Below are 16,276 nucleotides of genomic sequence, written 5' to 3' on the forward strand. Positions count from 1 at the left end.
CAACATGCGAATTTGACCTCTCCATTTAACCCATTCCTTTTACACACAAAGCAGTGGGCAGCACTTGTCTTGCTCAGGGGAGTCCCAGCCTTTGACCTGTCCCAGGATTTAAACCTGCGACCCTCCACTTACAAGCCCAACTCCTTTCCTCTTGGCCAACGGCTGCTCAATTTATCATAATAATAATTATAATAAACAATGTCTTTTCTTTTCATCTCTGTATCAAAAATAAAAAGACAACATCAATACAATAATGAAACAAAAACATCTATTTTAGACTGTGCATGTTGGTTAAACATTTGACATTTTATAGTATTTTTTTTAAAGTTAATGTGAAAATATATACAGTTTGTGTTAATATTTGGTGCTGATTGGCGGATTGCACCTTTAACGACTCGAGTTTGGGTTTCCATAGAAACGAGAGGGAGGGACGCTGCGTGCTCGTGCACACAAGAAAGTTTGAAGACGAACTTCAGTGAACGAAACACAAGGAAAAGTTGGAACACTGAATGGAATAATAACCTCACAGAGTCATGAGTGTGCCTGCAGTGATCAGTGAGCAGCAGCTTTCACGGTGAGTTCCAGAAGAGCGGAGATAATCAGTGTGACACTAACAACTCTCTGCTGTGTCCTGTGTGTGTGAGTACATGTCTTTGTGGACCAAACAAACCTATCTTTGTGAGGACATTTTGGCTGGTCCACACAACTTTAACGGGCTTTTTCAGGATTAAGACCTGGTGTAAGGGTTAGGGTTAGAATTGGATTTAGGTTGGGGGGTTGTTAGGCATTTAGTTGTGATGATTATGGAGTGTCCACACAAATAATGTAAAACCAGCATGTGTGTGTGTGTGTCCAGCTCTGTGCTGAAAGAAGCACTTGAAAAAAGTGCTGCGATCTTTGAAGTACAGAAGAAACGTCAGGAGGATGAAGAACTGAGATCAGATTTACAGAAGCGTGAACTGGTACGTAAACAAAGGAAATACATAAAAATGTTTTAAATTGTCATGTAAGGAATGTCACAGATTCTCCTCATCCCACTAACTAAATGTGCTTTTTGTCAGGCAACACCTGGCTCATAATAATAATATAATAATGATGATAATAATATGACTGACACATGACATAAATTTCAATAATCTCCTGCATCAGGGAAACACTTCAGAAACACATGTAAACAGGGACAGATTATACATACATCCAGTGCCAGCCTAAGCCTTTATGGGGCCCTAAGCAAATGTGCACTAAAATAACACATTTTCAACTACAAAATAAAACCAAATTACTTAAGCTCAACACTACTGAGATATTTAGAGAAGAAAATATCACCTATATTTTACACACTGGGCCATACATTTGTAAAGTATGGGGATGTGGGGTCTAAAAGACGGAAGTAGGAGTGAGAAATTATGAGATAGATAATTATGTGACATACATAAAATGTTGTCGTTTTTATTTAGAAGTTAGAGCATTTGCACAAGTGCATGGAGGAGCTGCACAAGGACCAGGAGAAAGCACAGCAGTTACACTCGAGCTTTGATACGTTTCTCAAGGTATGTAGATTAAATCACCACATCTCACACACGCCAAACTGCCTAAAAATCCGTCCGTGTGCATGTGAGTAGGATGAAGACGCTGCTAAAACTGTAGCAAAAGCAGAGAGGGAGAGGAACGAGGTGGTTCAGAAGAGCGAGCAGATCGAGAGGTTACAGGAGGAGACGGCCCAACTGACACACGGGAAACACAAGCTGCGTCATCAGGTGCAGAAACACACCGTGTACCAGCACATCATGGAGCAGGTGGTGAATATGACTAAGGTAAGTGGATGTGAGCATTTTAACACGACATAGGAACATTGTTTAAAAGATATTTTCACAGTGCATGTACGAAAATAAACACAGAAACAACTACGACAGAAGTCACCATGAACGTGGATTGACCCCATCTTTTGATAATGACTTATACAAGTCCCTCTCTGCCTGTCTGTGTGTATGTCACAGTTCAAAGATGCAGAGCTGCTCGCAGATCATCTGGAGAGTCAGCTCCACCTGAGAGAGCAGCTCTGTCAGAGGGAGAGAGAAGCACAGGAGCAGGTTGACCAGCAGAGAAAACAGGCGGCGACACTGGACGACCAGCACAACCTGATGCTGCTGCAGAAGAACAATCAGCTGTCCCAGCTCCAGACCAGACTGGAGGAGACGCGCTCTGAAGCTCTAAACTGGGTAACCACACACGATCCGGAGTCACAGACCACATCAGATGTTGCTCAGATGTTCAACCAACATGTTCTGTATGAAATTCAGATGTTCCTCTTTTCACACAGGAAAGGAAGTGGAACCACATTCAGGAAACTGCTGCAAAGAAAACGCTTCTCCTGGGACAGATAAAGATGGCGACACTGAACCTTTACGAAATGACAAGTGACACCTTAGAAGCAGAAGAAGGTGAAAATATGAACGACACAGAGAAACAGCTGTACAAGGTACGTGTTCTGACGAACAACCCTGATGGATCATAGAAAATAACCCGAACTAACCGTGCTTTATTCTCTCCATTAGATCAAGATGTTCATCCAGGACTACAAGGACATCGTACAACAGACACAACGAGTAACGGACAAGAAACCGAGGCAAAAAGTGCCTTCCACGCCTCATTGAGAGACATATCTGTTTGTATTTGAACCTAAACATAATTTCCGCTGACTTTATTGAACTAGCATAATATATCACTTCATGGCAACAGTTGTTCTGAAGTAAAACTCTGTGAGTTAAGACAATAAACTTCTCTGAAGAATGACACGTTGGACCTTCTTTGCTTTTATTATTTTTTAGTGTTTGTAATGAATCAGGAGCCGGTGTAACATTAGCAGACATTTTGTTCTGCTTCCACATTTGTGAATACCTGAACATACAGACAGAAATACAATGAAAAAACATGTAAAAATACAGAAATTAATCAATAAATGTAGAAATAAAGTATAAAAAAATGCAGTTAAGTACCACCAAGCCATGTTTATCATGTCTCAATATGTGTACCTTTTGTAGTCCATTCATTTATTTTTAATTCTGTACTTGATGCTGCTTCAGTCTCCGTGTCCATATGTGTGCTGTGAGCAGGGTGAAGGATTGTTGGAGGCCATGTGTTTGCCAGAGGTTTGACATTCTGTGTTTTTACGGAGGGTCGATGACGGGGTGCAGGGTGGTGTAATCTGGACCTCCGTTTTCTGGCTGTGGAACGTGTGTAAAGGAAGTTGTGCATGTTTGTGAGTGTGACTCTGCGTCTGGCTCGGCGCCTCAGGTGCGTGCACGTACACTTGACTCAGAGCCAGGGAGAGGATCTCCGTCTTTTCCTTGCGATATCGCAGCTCCACGCCCTGACGCCTGGCCAGCACCAGCTCCCTCTGCGCCACCTGCAGCTCCTCCCCGAGCTGACCCGGTGACTTCTGTTCCCGTACGAGCCAATCCAGAGCCATGCTGCTGCGCATGTACTCGTCGAGGCCTCGCTGAGAGTAGTAGGTGATTACACTCTGCGATGCAACAAAGATAATGAGCAGCAGTCACCTTATGATGCACCATGAGCACAATGAGGAAAAAATGGCAAGAGGACATTTTGTTAAAGGTCCAATGTGTAAAATACTTTACGTACACAATTACCTGATTGTACTGTTGTTGTTGTTGTTGTTGTTGTTTGTTTTTACTGTTGATTGTACCCTTTTATATCTGGAGCCAGGTCAGCTTTATGGAGGCCAGCATTTTGGACCACCATGTTTTTATAATAGCACATAATGGGATACATTTTGATGCTAACGGAAGCCGATATACTGTAGGTGCTTCAAGGGAAGGATATTAGGCAACGACATGTAACTTCACCACTCATGTTGCTAAATCTTACACAATGTGCCTTTAAGGCCAAAATTGTGAATATACAGCGTTTTCAAATACAGCATAATGACTGTGCTGAATCCTAAATTAAAGCAAGAAGTCAGAGAATCCGTCCCCTCACCCTCCATTTTTTTCTAGAATTGTAAATTTTCAGGAATGAATAATAAATAAGTTGTGTTAATTATGTGAATTAGATGAAATTGAGAACGAGTCGCACTTTCTCTTGTATTGTCCTCATTGTGATGATTTAAAAATATAATATTAGAAATATTTTGGTGCACTGATGATGACAGAATGGAATGGCTCTTTAAGTTTAATGTCTATACCCATGGTTCTCAAACTGTGGTAGGTATACCGCCAGTGGTACACAAGCCTCCTCTGGTGGTACTTCAGAAATCAGAAATACTGTTCTACTTCTAGTGCAAATAACATAAATTAAAATTACATAATAATAATTAGAGTCACCTTATCTCTCGCTCCATCTTAATCTAATCTCACTATACCAGTGTGTGAAGTATATGTGAGGAAGAGGAGGATGATGAGAGAGCAAATGAACTTATTGGGTATAAATCTGCCTCCTGTGAAAAGTCTGTAGCTGACTTTACTCGACCTATTTATTCCACTGTATTTCAACATTGGTGATCATGGTGTTACTTCAATATTTTCTCAGATGATACTTGGTGTAAAAAGTTTGAGAACCACTGCTCTGTACATGTGTTACCTATGTGTCTAAAACCTGGGAAAGAATTTCCAAGAAGGTTATTTGTTCAATATGAGTAATTTATGTTCTATGATCTGGTTTGCTGGTCTGTATATTTTGGTTTTGTAAACACAACTGCGCTGGGCATATTTTCTCTGCATGACACAATAACAAAAAAATAATCAATGAATGAATCAAATCCTTGACAATTCCCCCGGTACCTTTCGAGAATACTTTTTCTTCCTCAGTGCTTTCAGCGTCCCGTTCCAGTGCAACAGCTGGAAAACTGTCATCATCTCCTGCATTGGGGGGGGGGGGGGGGGGGGAGAGCAGGAGAAATTGGGTGAGAGTGAGACACAAAGTGTGCGACTCCAACAGTCACGACTCGAGGAACAAACCCAAGAACCTCGCTTTGTGTACATACGTCTGACAAAGATAACACATGATGTGGATATTACATGAACACACGTCTAAACTGCAGATGATTGGTTTGAAAAGATAATGTAAACCTTTGCACAACCAGGCCAGTTTCATCCTGAGTTATAAAACGCTGCCTCACTGAGCGGCTGCCATATGTTAAAGAGTCCGTGACATTAGTGTTAAACACGGAGTCTGTACATTAACTGAAATTGATCTAATGAGCCACAGGTGGAGAATGTGACACGTCTGGGGGTTGAAGTCCATATACTTGCACTGCTGTGTGTTTGCCTCGTGCTTTTGTTTGTGATCACGCTTCGACAAAACTGTTTTCTACTTCCTCCACCTGTCGTTATACAAAGCACTGGAAATCTGCACGGCTGTGTGTGTGCGTGTGCGTGTGTGTGTGTAGACCTTTACAAAGGTGTGACAGTGAGTGAACATTTGCACATGTGGAGGTGTATGTGTGTGTTACTTGGACGCATTCCATCTTTATGAGTGTCACTTAAGAGGGATAATGAACCCATTTCCCCTTAACTAATAACCCTCTGTCTGCCGACAGATGCTTATTTACACAAAGGTAGAAATATTAAGTGTCATACCAGGAGTGTGGGATGGGATAGGGGATAATGAGGCAAAAATTGAGTGAGGGTGAAACAATAACAGTGTGTGCTGGAATTACCACCCAGTGAGTTTTTGTTATGTTTGGCTTAATGATGCATTAATTTCGGGGTAAACTACTATAAATAGAGTATCCCAGCCACAAAGAAGCCCTTTACTTAGCCTGGCTCGAGTAAATAAAGCCTGTCGTTCACACAATTACCACATGACTCACGATGGTTTTTAATATAAGCTGTTGTTGTTATGTTTTACCTGGAACTCCAGCATCGTCCTTCCTATGTAGGAGTGGAGGAGGAAGCTGTACGTTCCTATACTGGTGCTTGAATCACAGGCATCTTCTATTGAGACCTTTACAGAGACAACAGTGCAGGTCAAATACAGTCTGCCCTGTATTACAAAGCAATAGTGTATGTGGTGACACGGTCTCACACTCACAGCACTGTCTGCGGTCGCCTGCTGCAAACTCTGAGCGATGAACTGCGCGTCGATGCGTCGACACGGCAGCTCGTTCACGAGAGAGTTCATCAGAGCCACGCGCGCGGCGTCCCTCCGAGCCTCCGCCTGAGTTTCGCACACCTGAGCACAAACACAGAGGATACAGTGTCTCGAATAAGAAGGCAGCAACATTGTTTGAAAAAGTCACTTTAAACAGGACATTTCAGGGTCTGCTGACGTGTGTGAGCACAGACTCCAACATTTAAGTTGATTTTACACTCCACTACAGCTAATCATGGGATCAGAACTGAAATCACAATGAGATGTGGATATTAGAGGCATTCAAAGATAACCAATCACATGCCTGCTCTGAGCTGGGGCTGCTATCTGGGTCACAATGAGCCCCATTGAGAGGCATCATGGGATTCAAATGGAACAACATCAATTTAAGACAAATTTAAAAGTGTGTGTGTGTGTGTGTGTGTGTGTGTGTGTGTGTGTGTGTGAGAGAGACGCTGAATGGTGTGAAAGTATCAACCTTTGAATAACGTCAGTACAAATATAAATTTTTTTTTTTTTTTTTAATTGTTAGAAATGTAACATTAAATTAAAAAAAAGGAAGGGCAAATAAATAAATAAAAACAAATACACCATTGCAGAAAATACAAGTTGGACAAAATTAATGTGCAGGTTTCACAGGTCGCTAATCAATTTATTTGAGCAAAATGTTAAGTTAAAATAGGAGCAAAACCAAAGATTATCACGAGATTACCTAAGAGATTATCTAAACATAATATATTTCTACCCATTTCTCACCATACCCTAATCCAACTGAGAAATAATAAATAAATGAATGACCAGTTGCTGATTTTGAACATTAAATAGTTAATTGCTTGATTTGGAAAATACATTTTGCTGTTATTTACATGTTATAGGTTTATAGGGATTATATTTTTTTTTAGAAACAATGACTTGGTTAATCATTTTCTTCATTAATCTACTTAGTTGTTATAGCAATAAAATACAGAAACTGGTGTAAAATATCAATCACGGTTTTCCTGAATTTAAAATAATGAATTTTTCAGCATATGAACGCGAATAATATTCACATTTAAAAAGCTGAAGTCAGACAACTTGTTTTGAGTTCTTCCGTAAAAAAACGTTTAAATCAAATTGTTTGAATAGTTTTGGGAATTGATCCATTAATTGTTGCATCCCTGGATGTTTCAGTTTCCATCCTGTATTTCATGCATCAAAACATCACACTTTTACTTTTGGTCTCCTGTGTGTGCTCACACCATGGTGGTGATATGATCAACAGCACATCATGGATAACTAGTGTACTGTATGTTTTATAATCTTTTAGGTCAGCATAGGCCTTTTACAATTCCAAAATTCAGGAATGTTGATGACAAACACACCTTATAGTTACCAAAGCAGCTTCCTCCCGGAAGCGTGACATAGCAAACGTAGGGTGGACCAGGGGACAGAGCAGATTCGTACAACAGTAAGCTCTCTGTGTGGACAGCTGCGTGTCCAACAGAACCGTCCGACTCACTGAAGGAATCACTCGGCGGACTCTTCTGCTTCTGCTCCCAGAAGTTGTGGAGCATGGCCACCACGTTCACTGCACACAGGAGGAGGAGATGTTACAATGTTGTTGCAGGCAGTGTTTATTTTAGCAGCATTCAGAAAAGGAAGGAAACCACCCTTCTTTAAATAGTACAGATCTGCACTTTTTCTTGCACCATATTAGGTTTCAAACATTTCCTGTGTCCTGCACTTTTCTTTTTTTTTTACTACAGTGCATTTTATGGTAGCAGGGAAAACTTGGATTCTTTGTAATTTACAAGAAATGTAACAAAGTTGTGAGAAAACAGTTGTATCCTTTTTTTCCCATGTGTTATTTTTCAGTTACTTACAGTCGTTGGGGATGCCGTCAGTCTCGCTCTGCGACAGGCACGACATGATGCTCTCCTCAATGTTCACTTTATTCATCCTCTGCACTGGTTTCTACGTCCATGGCGTCCTGAAACACAGTCCGTCCTCTCTCGCTTGTCCACCAGACATCAGCGGCCACCGTCGTCATCATCATCATCATCACAGCTAAGAAATGAACTCAGAAATCTGAAAGCCCCATCACTCTCCTTCACTGCACTCCTCCTCTCCCTCGGCCTTCTCCTCTGTATGTGAACATCTCAACAGGATCTCTTTTGAAGGAGACCACCTTTGTCACCCTCACTGCCAATTAGCTCAGAGGGCCCCCCACTCTTTCTACACATACACATACACACACACAGAGGTGCAGAGCAGGAATGCTGAGCCCCTCCCTCCAGGCCTTGCAGCTGGCTAATCCCTGAACAGAGTTGAATAGCTGAAGACCTGGAGTAAGTTGGCAAACTGAACCACATGTACCACCTTAAGAAACGTTAAAATAATGAACTGTTCAGAGAGAAGTCCAGTATCTAAGTATGTGCCTTTTCCCCACCCCAGGAAGTAAAGAATCAACGTTACCCAACATGTGTGTGTCTAAAACTTGTGGGGGAGTGGGACATTTTTGACTTCACACACCAAGTCCAGGGTCTGAGCTCCATTCATCCTCTTCAATATGAAAGGCCATTGTTCCGAGTCTGAATTCATTCACCCTCTCAAAGCCTCTTACACATAAATGAACCAAATACTGACAAAAACAAGAGGTTTCTTTAGCTACCGAGTTCTCCACTCACTCACTCATCTTTTACATGTCTCCTGCGCTTTACAAAAAAAAAACCCAGTGAAAGAGCGAGCGAATGGGTATAAATCCCCTTTTCATGGGAAACGTATTGGGTGTGTTGTTGAGCATTTAGGTTCCCACATGCTTGTCCGTCTCCCCTGTTTTGACTGGCTGATGGGAGGGTGAGGGTAACTCGCTATTCAAACCACCATAATAGTTGGGAGAACAGTTGAAAGGAAGTTTTGCATAAATGAAAGCTCTTCCCCAAACCGTCTGCTCTGGATCTTAAAGCCGCAGTGAGTAACGTTTGGTGACGTTTGTGGTCGATGCTATTTTTCTGCCTGTTAAGCCTTCATGTACAGAAATATTGCGACATTAATTGTTTGCAGTCGTTCGTCTGAGGTTCTGCAATACTACAAGACTTCACTGAAGGAGCTTTTGTGTGTCTACAGCAGCAGAGCAGGTGGAACAAGGGGCACTCATCTTATTAAACTGCTGTGAGTGTTTTCAGTAACTCAATACCTGTTTGTTTCTAGCTTTACCATTTCCATGTTGTCGTTGTTGCCTCCGTTTGCCGCAACATAAAAGCAACCACTTCCTGTGTGCAGTGGGGGAATGTCGCCAGGCGGTACAAGACCTTAACACAGCTATACTGAGAAACAAAGAGAGAGTCATGTGGAGCTGATAGACTTAATCAGCATTGTGTGAACTCATTTGACAATGATTTGAATACACACATATGTACACACGTAGAAGTTACACACTACGACTTTAAGCAGTCGACACATTATGAGTATGACATTGACCATTATTTTGGACAAAAAACAAAGCTAAGCAGTAAAATATACCATAAATGGTTTAATTATTAACCACACTTTCATTATATTGACATGTGTAAAGAACAGTTGCAGCTCAAATAGAAAAAGGAAAGGCTACTAGAGAAAAACAGACAGGATCTCTCTGGTTTCACCTCGACATGTTCTCAGTTTTGTCATCATTATCCCCTTTTTTGCTTTTGCAAAAGTCTTTTTTTCATTGATCATCGTGTGGAACCATGTGACACGCGAAATTAACCAAACAAAAAGCAGGCTGACATGAATTCCATCCGTCCATCACCGGAGTCCTGTTTATCCCCAGAAAGAGGCGCTCTCCATACTAGACGTGATGTTATTTTGGTTCTCCCTTCTGGATTTGGTCACCAAGTTGGCCTCTCCCTTCTGCAGACGTCTCCTCTGTGATGCCTTCTGCTGTTTGGTGAGCTGCCTCCGCACCTTCTGACGGACCACCTCCTGCAGCACACACACACACACACACACAACAGCAACAGGTCACTACAGACGAATGTACTCATTATCTGTCTCTGAAAGGGCACACTCAACCCTACATAAACATGTTTCCTCTGCTACAGCGTGTGGTGAAATGTCCAAATAGTTACACACTTCTTGGTTGTTTACTGCCTACTGTACAAACCTGTGAGGGCAGTGTTATGATCTGAGGTTGCTTCAGGTCACCTGAGAACCTAAATACACTGACCGACCAGGTTTTTCAGACATATTCAGAGATTACAATGCCAGGATTCATTGAGCTCAAATTGATGGTTCAGGGAGCACGCAAATACATTTTCACACATGGACTGGCCACCACAGATATGAAGAATATGAAGCTCCCTGTAGTTTTTCAAATGGGAGCTCAGACGTCAACTGCAAACAGGGTCCTAGATACTACCTGTCAATCACACTGGTGTCTATTCATATGTGTCACTTACTACCTCCAAATGGGAACATAATTTACACAACTGACATCATCTTCTATTGAAGAAGACCTTAAAGTAGCAATAAAGCAGTTGACTTCCATTCAATTTGATGACATCTAGCAGACAAGCGGAGTCGCTCCCTGGTGGTTATTCAATATATTCAGGGTTAGCCACAATATACAAACTGGAACACATTAAGAATCTTTGGAATGAGCTGATGAAGACATATCACATCCGTCCAATCATAAAGACAAGCTCTTGGCAAAATAAAGTGCATTAAAATAAACGCGACATAGCATAAGCTTATCAAAGCAAAAGGCAGTCCACCAAATATACAGGTGTGTGATTTTTTTTGGCCAGTCTGTGTATGTTCACAAGTCAAATCATTGTTTGTACTTTTTAGATGTACTGTATTATACACTTGAGTGCAGACAGGTGTGTGTGTTTAACTTACTGTGGGTATAGTAGAGCAGCTCCCTGTGCTGCCCATTGTGGCCTCACTGTCCGTCCGCCTCCTCCTGTGTTCTGCCATGTGTAGAAGACTGTCTGAGTCTCTGCAGGGGAGAAGAAACACCAGTGGCGACTTTTACTATAATGGTACAATTTTACCAAAATAAAAACAAACAAAACAAGCTGTGAATCTGTGATAAATCATTCAAAAGTCAAAATTAGCAATTTTGAAGTTTAGAAAATAGTAAATGACATTTTATCCACTTTCTGGACGATCCAACTAAATAATTAACAGAAAAATAATCAATAGTTTAATAGATTATGGAAATAATTATTAGTTAGAGCCCTGCCATTGTATAGTTAAATGTTTAACAATCCTGCTTAATTTGCCACAAAACACACTATATTTTTGTCAAATGTTTGCATCTCTGAAATGTACAAACTACTTCTCCAGCTACCAAACCTTATTAAGACTTCAAAAAGAAATCTGCTCAGTACCAGAGTTGCCAGTGGAGTGTTCAAATCTAAAAACATGATCTTATCAAATGGGCTTTATTTGGACGTTTAAACTTTCCATTACCTGAATGGTTTGAACTCTTTATTGGCGGCAGAAATGTCTGACAGCTCTGGACACTCATCCTCTGCTTCCTTCAGCTCTTCGTCCAAGTTATTTTGTGCATTTAGATCACCGATTGCAGCAGGTGCTGTTTCAGTCTCTTTTTGTTCTGTCGGGTTTTCACTCTCGTCATCCTCCTCCTCCTGCTGCTGCTCTTCATCCTCCTCCTCCTGCTCTTCATCATGCTCCTCCTGCTGCTGCTCCTCCTCCTCTCTGTCTGTATGGGTGTCACTGACCTTCAGACCCTCTAGTTCTTGCATTGCATGTTTATATTCCTCCATGTCCACACTCCCCTCTTCTCCTTCTATTTCTTCATCTGTTGTCTCTTCATCTTCGTCATCCTCTTCATCATCTTCCTCTCCCTCTGGTCCTGCTGGATGAAGCAATGCACCATCTCTCTCCATATCTTTGGTGAAGCCACTAGCTGACACCTCAACGTCCAGAGAACACGACCGCCTGTAGGAACGAACCACGAGGAGACAAAGAAAGACGTCAAAGACTTAAATGTCAGTATTTAAAATACTATTCTAAAAACAGTCTAACTGTTAATGACCTATCTATCAAACGGTTTGTTTGACAGGCATCAAATTTGGCAAGAAACTTAATGGTAGAAATCCACAGATATAAAATATACAAATATTGTATGAACGCTTATTTGTATGTCATGGCGAATGAAAATAGGAGTTACCTGATGTCTTTGAAGGTTGGAAAGAGCTCGCTCTCGTAATTGTACCGCTTTGCGAAGAAATCTCTGATACATTTCACATCACGATCAAAATACCTGAAACAAAAGGTGGAGAAGTGTTCAACATTTACACCTTTTGTTTGTTTTAAAAACATTTTAACCACCAATTTTCAACTTTGTGGTAAAAACACAAACCATTCAGCATTAGCGTGTGACGTGGAAACCATCTGAGGGAAATCAATCATAGTGATGTGATCCTGGTCATCCAACATAAGGTTGAACTCATTGAAGTCTCCGTGAATTAGGCCGTGATTGGCCAGTTTAACAATGAGCTCCATGAACTCACTGTACAGACCTTCTGGATCCTGTAGCCCATGAACCTGACACCTGGAAGAAACACACATGACACAAACATCACTATTCGGGTCAGAGAATAAAGAGTGCAGTGTGTGATATTTTAAAGCAAGAGAGATAAATGTGTTGTTCACATACAGGGGAAATCCATTGATGAGCTCCATCACGACAGCATGTCTGTTGTAGTCCACAGGTTTGGGAACAGGGAAGCCTCGATCATACAAAGCCTGAAACATAAGGAGACAACTCAAAAGATGCACCACATAATTTGATGACATTTTCTTTCTATTATGCTTAATTTACATACTTTCTGTGATAAATCACATTACCTTCATGTAGGCAAACTCCTTCATGGCAGAGAGCCGAGAGAGGTAGAGCCAGGACATGTTCTTCCGGTGTTGATGGTAATCTCGCTTGTTCTTGAGGTTCCTGAAGGATGTACGACCCAGTCTGTGAAGCTTCATCGCATACTGTTCCCCACTTGGACCTGCCACAATATATATGTCTGCAGAACAAAGAACAAGAGCAAATGAGAGTGAACTTGGCATTGAAGTGTAGAAATCTGATACCTGAGAACATATTGCATATTTTGTTAATGTATTTTATGTATGTATTTTATTTGTGTTCTTTCTTTTTCGGTATTATTTTATGGTTTTGGGTAAGACAGTTTTGTCACAACTTCCATCTTGATAAAAAGTAGAATTGAGAATAAAAATGTATCTGTTGTTTACTTTGAGAGAACAAATCTACTATTTACAAACGACTAAGTATGAAAGTTATATGATGCAACACTTGATTGAAAATGAAAAACATCACTTCTTATATTATATAACCACATAAAATGTACATGTATCATTTAGTTAATGTCAGCCAAATCCCAACAATAAAGCAAAAGTTGATTATATAAATATTTTCTACTGATTGATGTTGTTTTCTCACCTGACTCTTTACCCACTCCCATCTGGTTTCCAACTGAAACGACCACTTCTCTGGCACACAAAGTCTTCAGTGCAAGGTAGTCATATCCACCGTTGTTTAACCTGTAGCCCTGCACAGCTGAAATCAACAGATACATCAGAAAAACAAACTTTATCATCTTTGTCATCAACTGTGAGACAGAGCGAGTATCGGTGTTAGCTTCCTTACTCTTTGTGTGTTCATAGGCTACGAGCTTGTGCTTGCAAAGTTCTCTGAGAATCTTATTACAGCCGCCGTGTCTGAGGCTTGCGATGGACGACAAGAGACTCACTGGAACCATCTCATGGTTCTTCATCCCCATCTCAACCTGAACAGAAGAACAGAACAGCATATCATCATGATGAAATTCACTCCTGCTTGCACCAACATTGTCACAGCTAAAATATAAATTGGTGATACTTTACATTACAGTACAGTAACAATATGACATAGTCAATAGGGACATAATATTACGGTAACATCATCATATTTCAAATGCACCAGATCAGTTATAACAATGGAATTAGTTTAGTATTATTAAGGAAATAAGATATTATTACCCCTCTATTCTATTCTCTAATAACATACTATCAACATATTGCTAATGCGCTGTAATGTTAAGTGACATGATTAATTGACATGAGATGAGACATGTTAAGATAATAGCATGACATTATTGCAAAGCAGCATTTTAAAACAATACATATAATGAGCCCCTATCATGGCAGACATTTTGATGGTCTCAAGTGTAAATAATGAAATTAATTATAGCTCAATTCTATTTAGCTTCCTTAATGGTCACGTTTTCCTTAAACACTATAATTATAAATAAAAAAAGATACAAACGGACAATGGCAACATTATAAGAGTAGTTTTAATATTGTGGCTGAACGGTGAATGTACTTCAGGGTCAGAGTTTCACTAACAGGCTCAAGTACATGATGAAGTTAGCCTAGCATATGCTACCTCAGCTGGCAAAGAGCTGACCTGAAATATCGCGTTACTTACCGCTGTGAGGACTCGGAAATCATCACGAGACAAATACCTCAACACCACGACATTCAGCTTCCCCATGTTTCTGCGGTCACACGCACAGGTTCAGTTTACAGGCTGATTTTTTCTGACGTTCGCTTTAGCTAGACCGTCCACATTTTCTGTAAACACACGTGCGAGGCGGAAGGGCATCAAACGGAAGGAACGTCACAGGAACGTCTTACGTCATCTCGACGTGCCCTGCCTACACGTTGGTTGTGTGTGTCATGGATGATGTGTGTGTATGTCAAAATGAGAATCTTTATCCCATTTATTTTACAGCTTTAGAGTTATTATCTATCTGTATGTACTTTGAACAAAAGCGGTGTGAGGTTGATTTTATTGTTGACTTGCCGATTCTTTGTCCAATTTTTCCCCTAATTTCACAGGTTTTCTGATGGAATTCAAAGATTATATTAACATTTTAAATCTGTCTGTGTGAATAAGAGTATTAAAACTGTTAATCTCTACACAAATCTCTTCCAAGAAAAGTGATTCTCCCTTATTACATACCTATTTATTTTTGATATTATTTTTTTATTTTAAAACGTTTCTTACTTTATTGGTTTATTTTACCTTGTTTTCTTATACTGTGAACTTGTTTTTTGTTTTTCCACATTTTGAAAAATATGTGTTTGAATGCTGTTTATTGTTACTCATTGTAAATAAATAGAGTGTTTGATCGTTGGTAGCTATCATAATTCCATGGTGCTGTGAATCCAGGACAAAATGTCTTGGACATTCCCCCAGCGACGATAAAGGACACTGACCTGTGTTATGAAATGAGAAAAATAGATCTAAAATGATGCTGCTGGAAATACTGCATCACCCCAGTGAGTCTCATTTCTGAGGTGGCAGTTAAAGTTAGAGGTAAGATGGGAATTGTGGTTTGGTCAAGGTTCAGGTTAGAAATGAACTAGTTTTGATTAATGTTAGGGTTGCAGAGTCTTAATAAGAACATCCCTTGCCCTTATCTTAACCATCACTACTAAATGCCTATACCCTTAACCTTACCCTAACATAAACCCAACTCTAAAACCAGGTCAAAAAGGCCATTAAAGTTGTGATAATCAGCCATTCTGGCCTCACAAAAATCCTACTTCAAAAACATTTCTTGTATTTTTTGTATTGTAGACACAGCGTTTAAACAACCTGCATCCATTTAACCAGTCTCCAGTCTGAATTCTGTCCTTTAGCTTGTGAGTGACAGGACACACAGTTCCCCAGCTCCACTGGCTGTGTTGACTCAGTGAAATTCCTCCACTGGTTTATTTAACGTTGTGCGGTTCAGCAAATGCCTGTGTCCAGAGAGAGCGCCCAGGAGCATGCTGTGTGAGCACACATACCTACATGTGTTCAAATTAAGCAGAGGTGTTTTACTAGATTATATTACTGCAGAATGGAATCGGATCCTTTATTAGCGATTAGTTTCTTTCAAAGCACTAGACAACAAGAAAATGAGCTTCTGCTTCAGCCTGTTAAACACTGTGTCACTGAGGAGTGCAGTGTGCATTCATAGCTCCAGCGGCTTTGTCATATTGTTTGAATACATATCATATATAGATAGTATAGAGTAGTGGTTCTCAAACTAATGCAAATGTGTGCATAGTAAACTTAGGCATAATATTGTTGAAATTGCATTTATCTTTTGTACGAAACCTCAGG

At 40.4% G+C, this 16,276-nt stretch overlaps 3 protein-coding genes across 3 annotated transcripts; 1 reads left to right on the forward strand and 2 right to left on the reverse strand.

Moving 5' to 3' along the window:
• Positions 1 to 423: 423 nt before the first annotated feature.
• cfap73 (cilia and flagella associated protein 73) lies at positions 424 to 2,793 on the forward strand. Its single transcript, XM_058636917.1, has 7 exons — positions 424 to 574; positions 857 to 962; positions 1,458 to 1,550; positions 1,623 to 1,814; positions 1,998 to 2,219; positions 2,321 to 2,479; positions 2,556 to 2,793. Exons 1-7 carry the CDS (start codon positions 534 to 536, stop codon positions 2,652 to 2,654), a joined length of 912 nt encoding a protein of 303 aa, XP_058492900.1. The 5' UTR covers positions 424 to 533; the 3' UTR covers positions 2,655 to 2,793.
• A 27-nt stretch (positions 2,794 to 2,820) lies between these two features.
• LOC131464442 (protein limb expression 1-like) lies at positions 2,821 to 8,345 on the reverse strand. The gene is made up of 6 exons (XM_058636916.1): positions 7,974 to 8,345; positions 7,473 to 7,678; positions 6,052 to 6,192; positions 5,869 to 5,964; positions 4,800 to 4,877; positions 2,821 to 3,523 (listed from the first exon to the last, which is right to left on the reverse strand). Exons 1-6 carry the CDS (start codon positions 8,047 to 8,049, stop codon positions 3,080 to 3,082), a joined length of 1,041 nt encoding a protein of 346 aa, XP_058492899.1. The 5' UTR covers positions 8,050 to 8,345; the 3' UTR covers positions 2,821 to 3,079.
• A 1,257-nt stretch (positions 8,346 to 9,602) lies between these two features.
• riok2 (RIO kinase 2 (yeast)) lies at positions 9,603 to 14,782 on the reverse strand. The gene is made up of 10 exons (XM_058636915.1): positions 14,588 to 14,782; positions 13,769 to 13,907; positions 13,562 to 13,678; positions 12,952 to 13,127; positions 12,761 to 12,849; positions 12,464 to 12,655; positions 12,272 to 12,364; positions 11,548 to 12,039; positions 10,972 to 11,071; positions 9,603 to 10,053 (listed from the first exon to the last, which is right to left on the reverse strand). The coding sequence occupies exons 1-10, from the start codon at positions 14,651 to 14,653 to the stop codon at positions 9,892 to 9,894; spliced, it is 1,626 nt and encodes a 541-aa protein (XP_058492898.1). The 5' UTR covers positions 14,654 to 14,782; the 3' UTR covers positions 9,603 to 9,891.
• Positions 14,783 to 16,276: the final 1,494 nt, after the last annotated feature.

The sequence above is a fragment of the Solea solea genome, chromosome 8 (assembly GCF_958295425.1).
Source record: "Solea solea chromosome 8, fSolSol10.1, whole genome shotgun sequence".
Taxonomy (NCBI): domain Eukaryota; kingdom Metazoa; phylum Chordata; class Actinopteri; order Pleuronectiformes; family Soleidae; genus Solea; species Solea solea.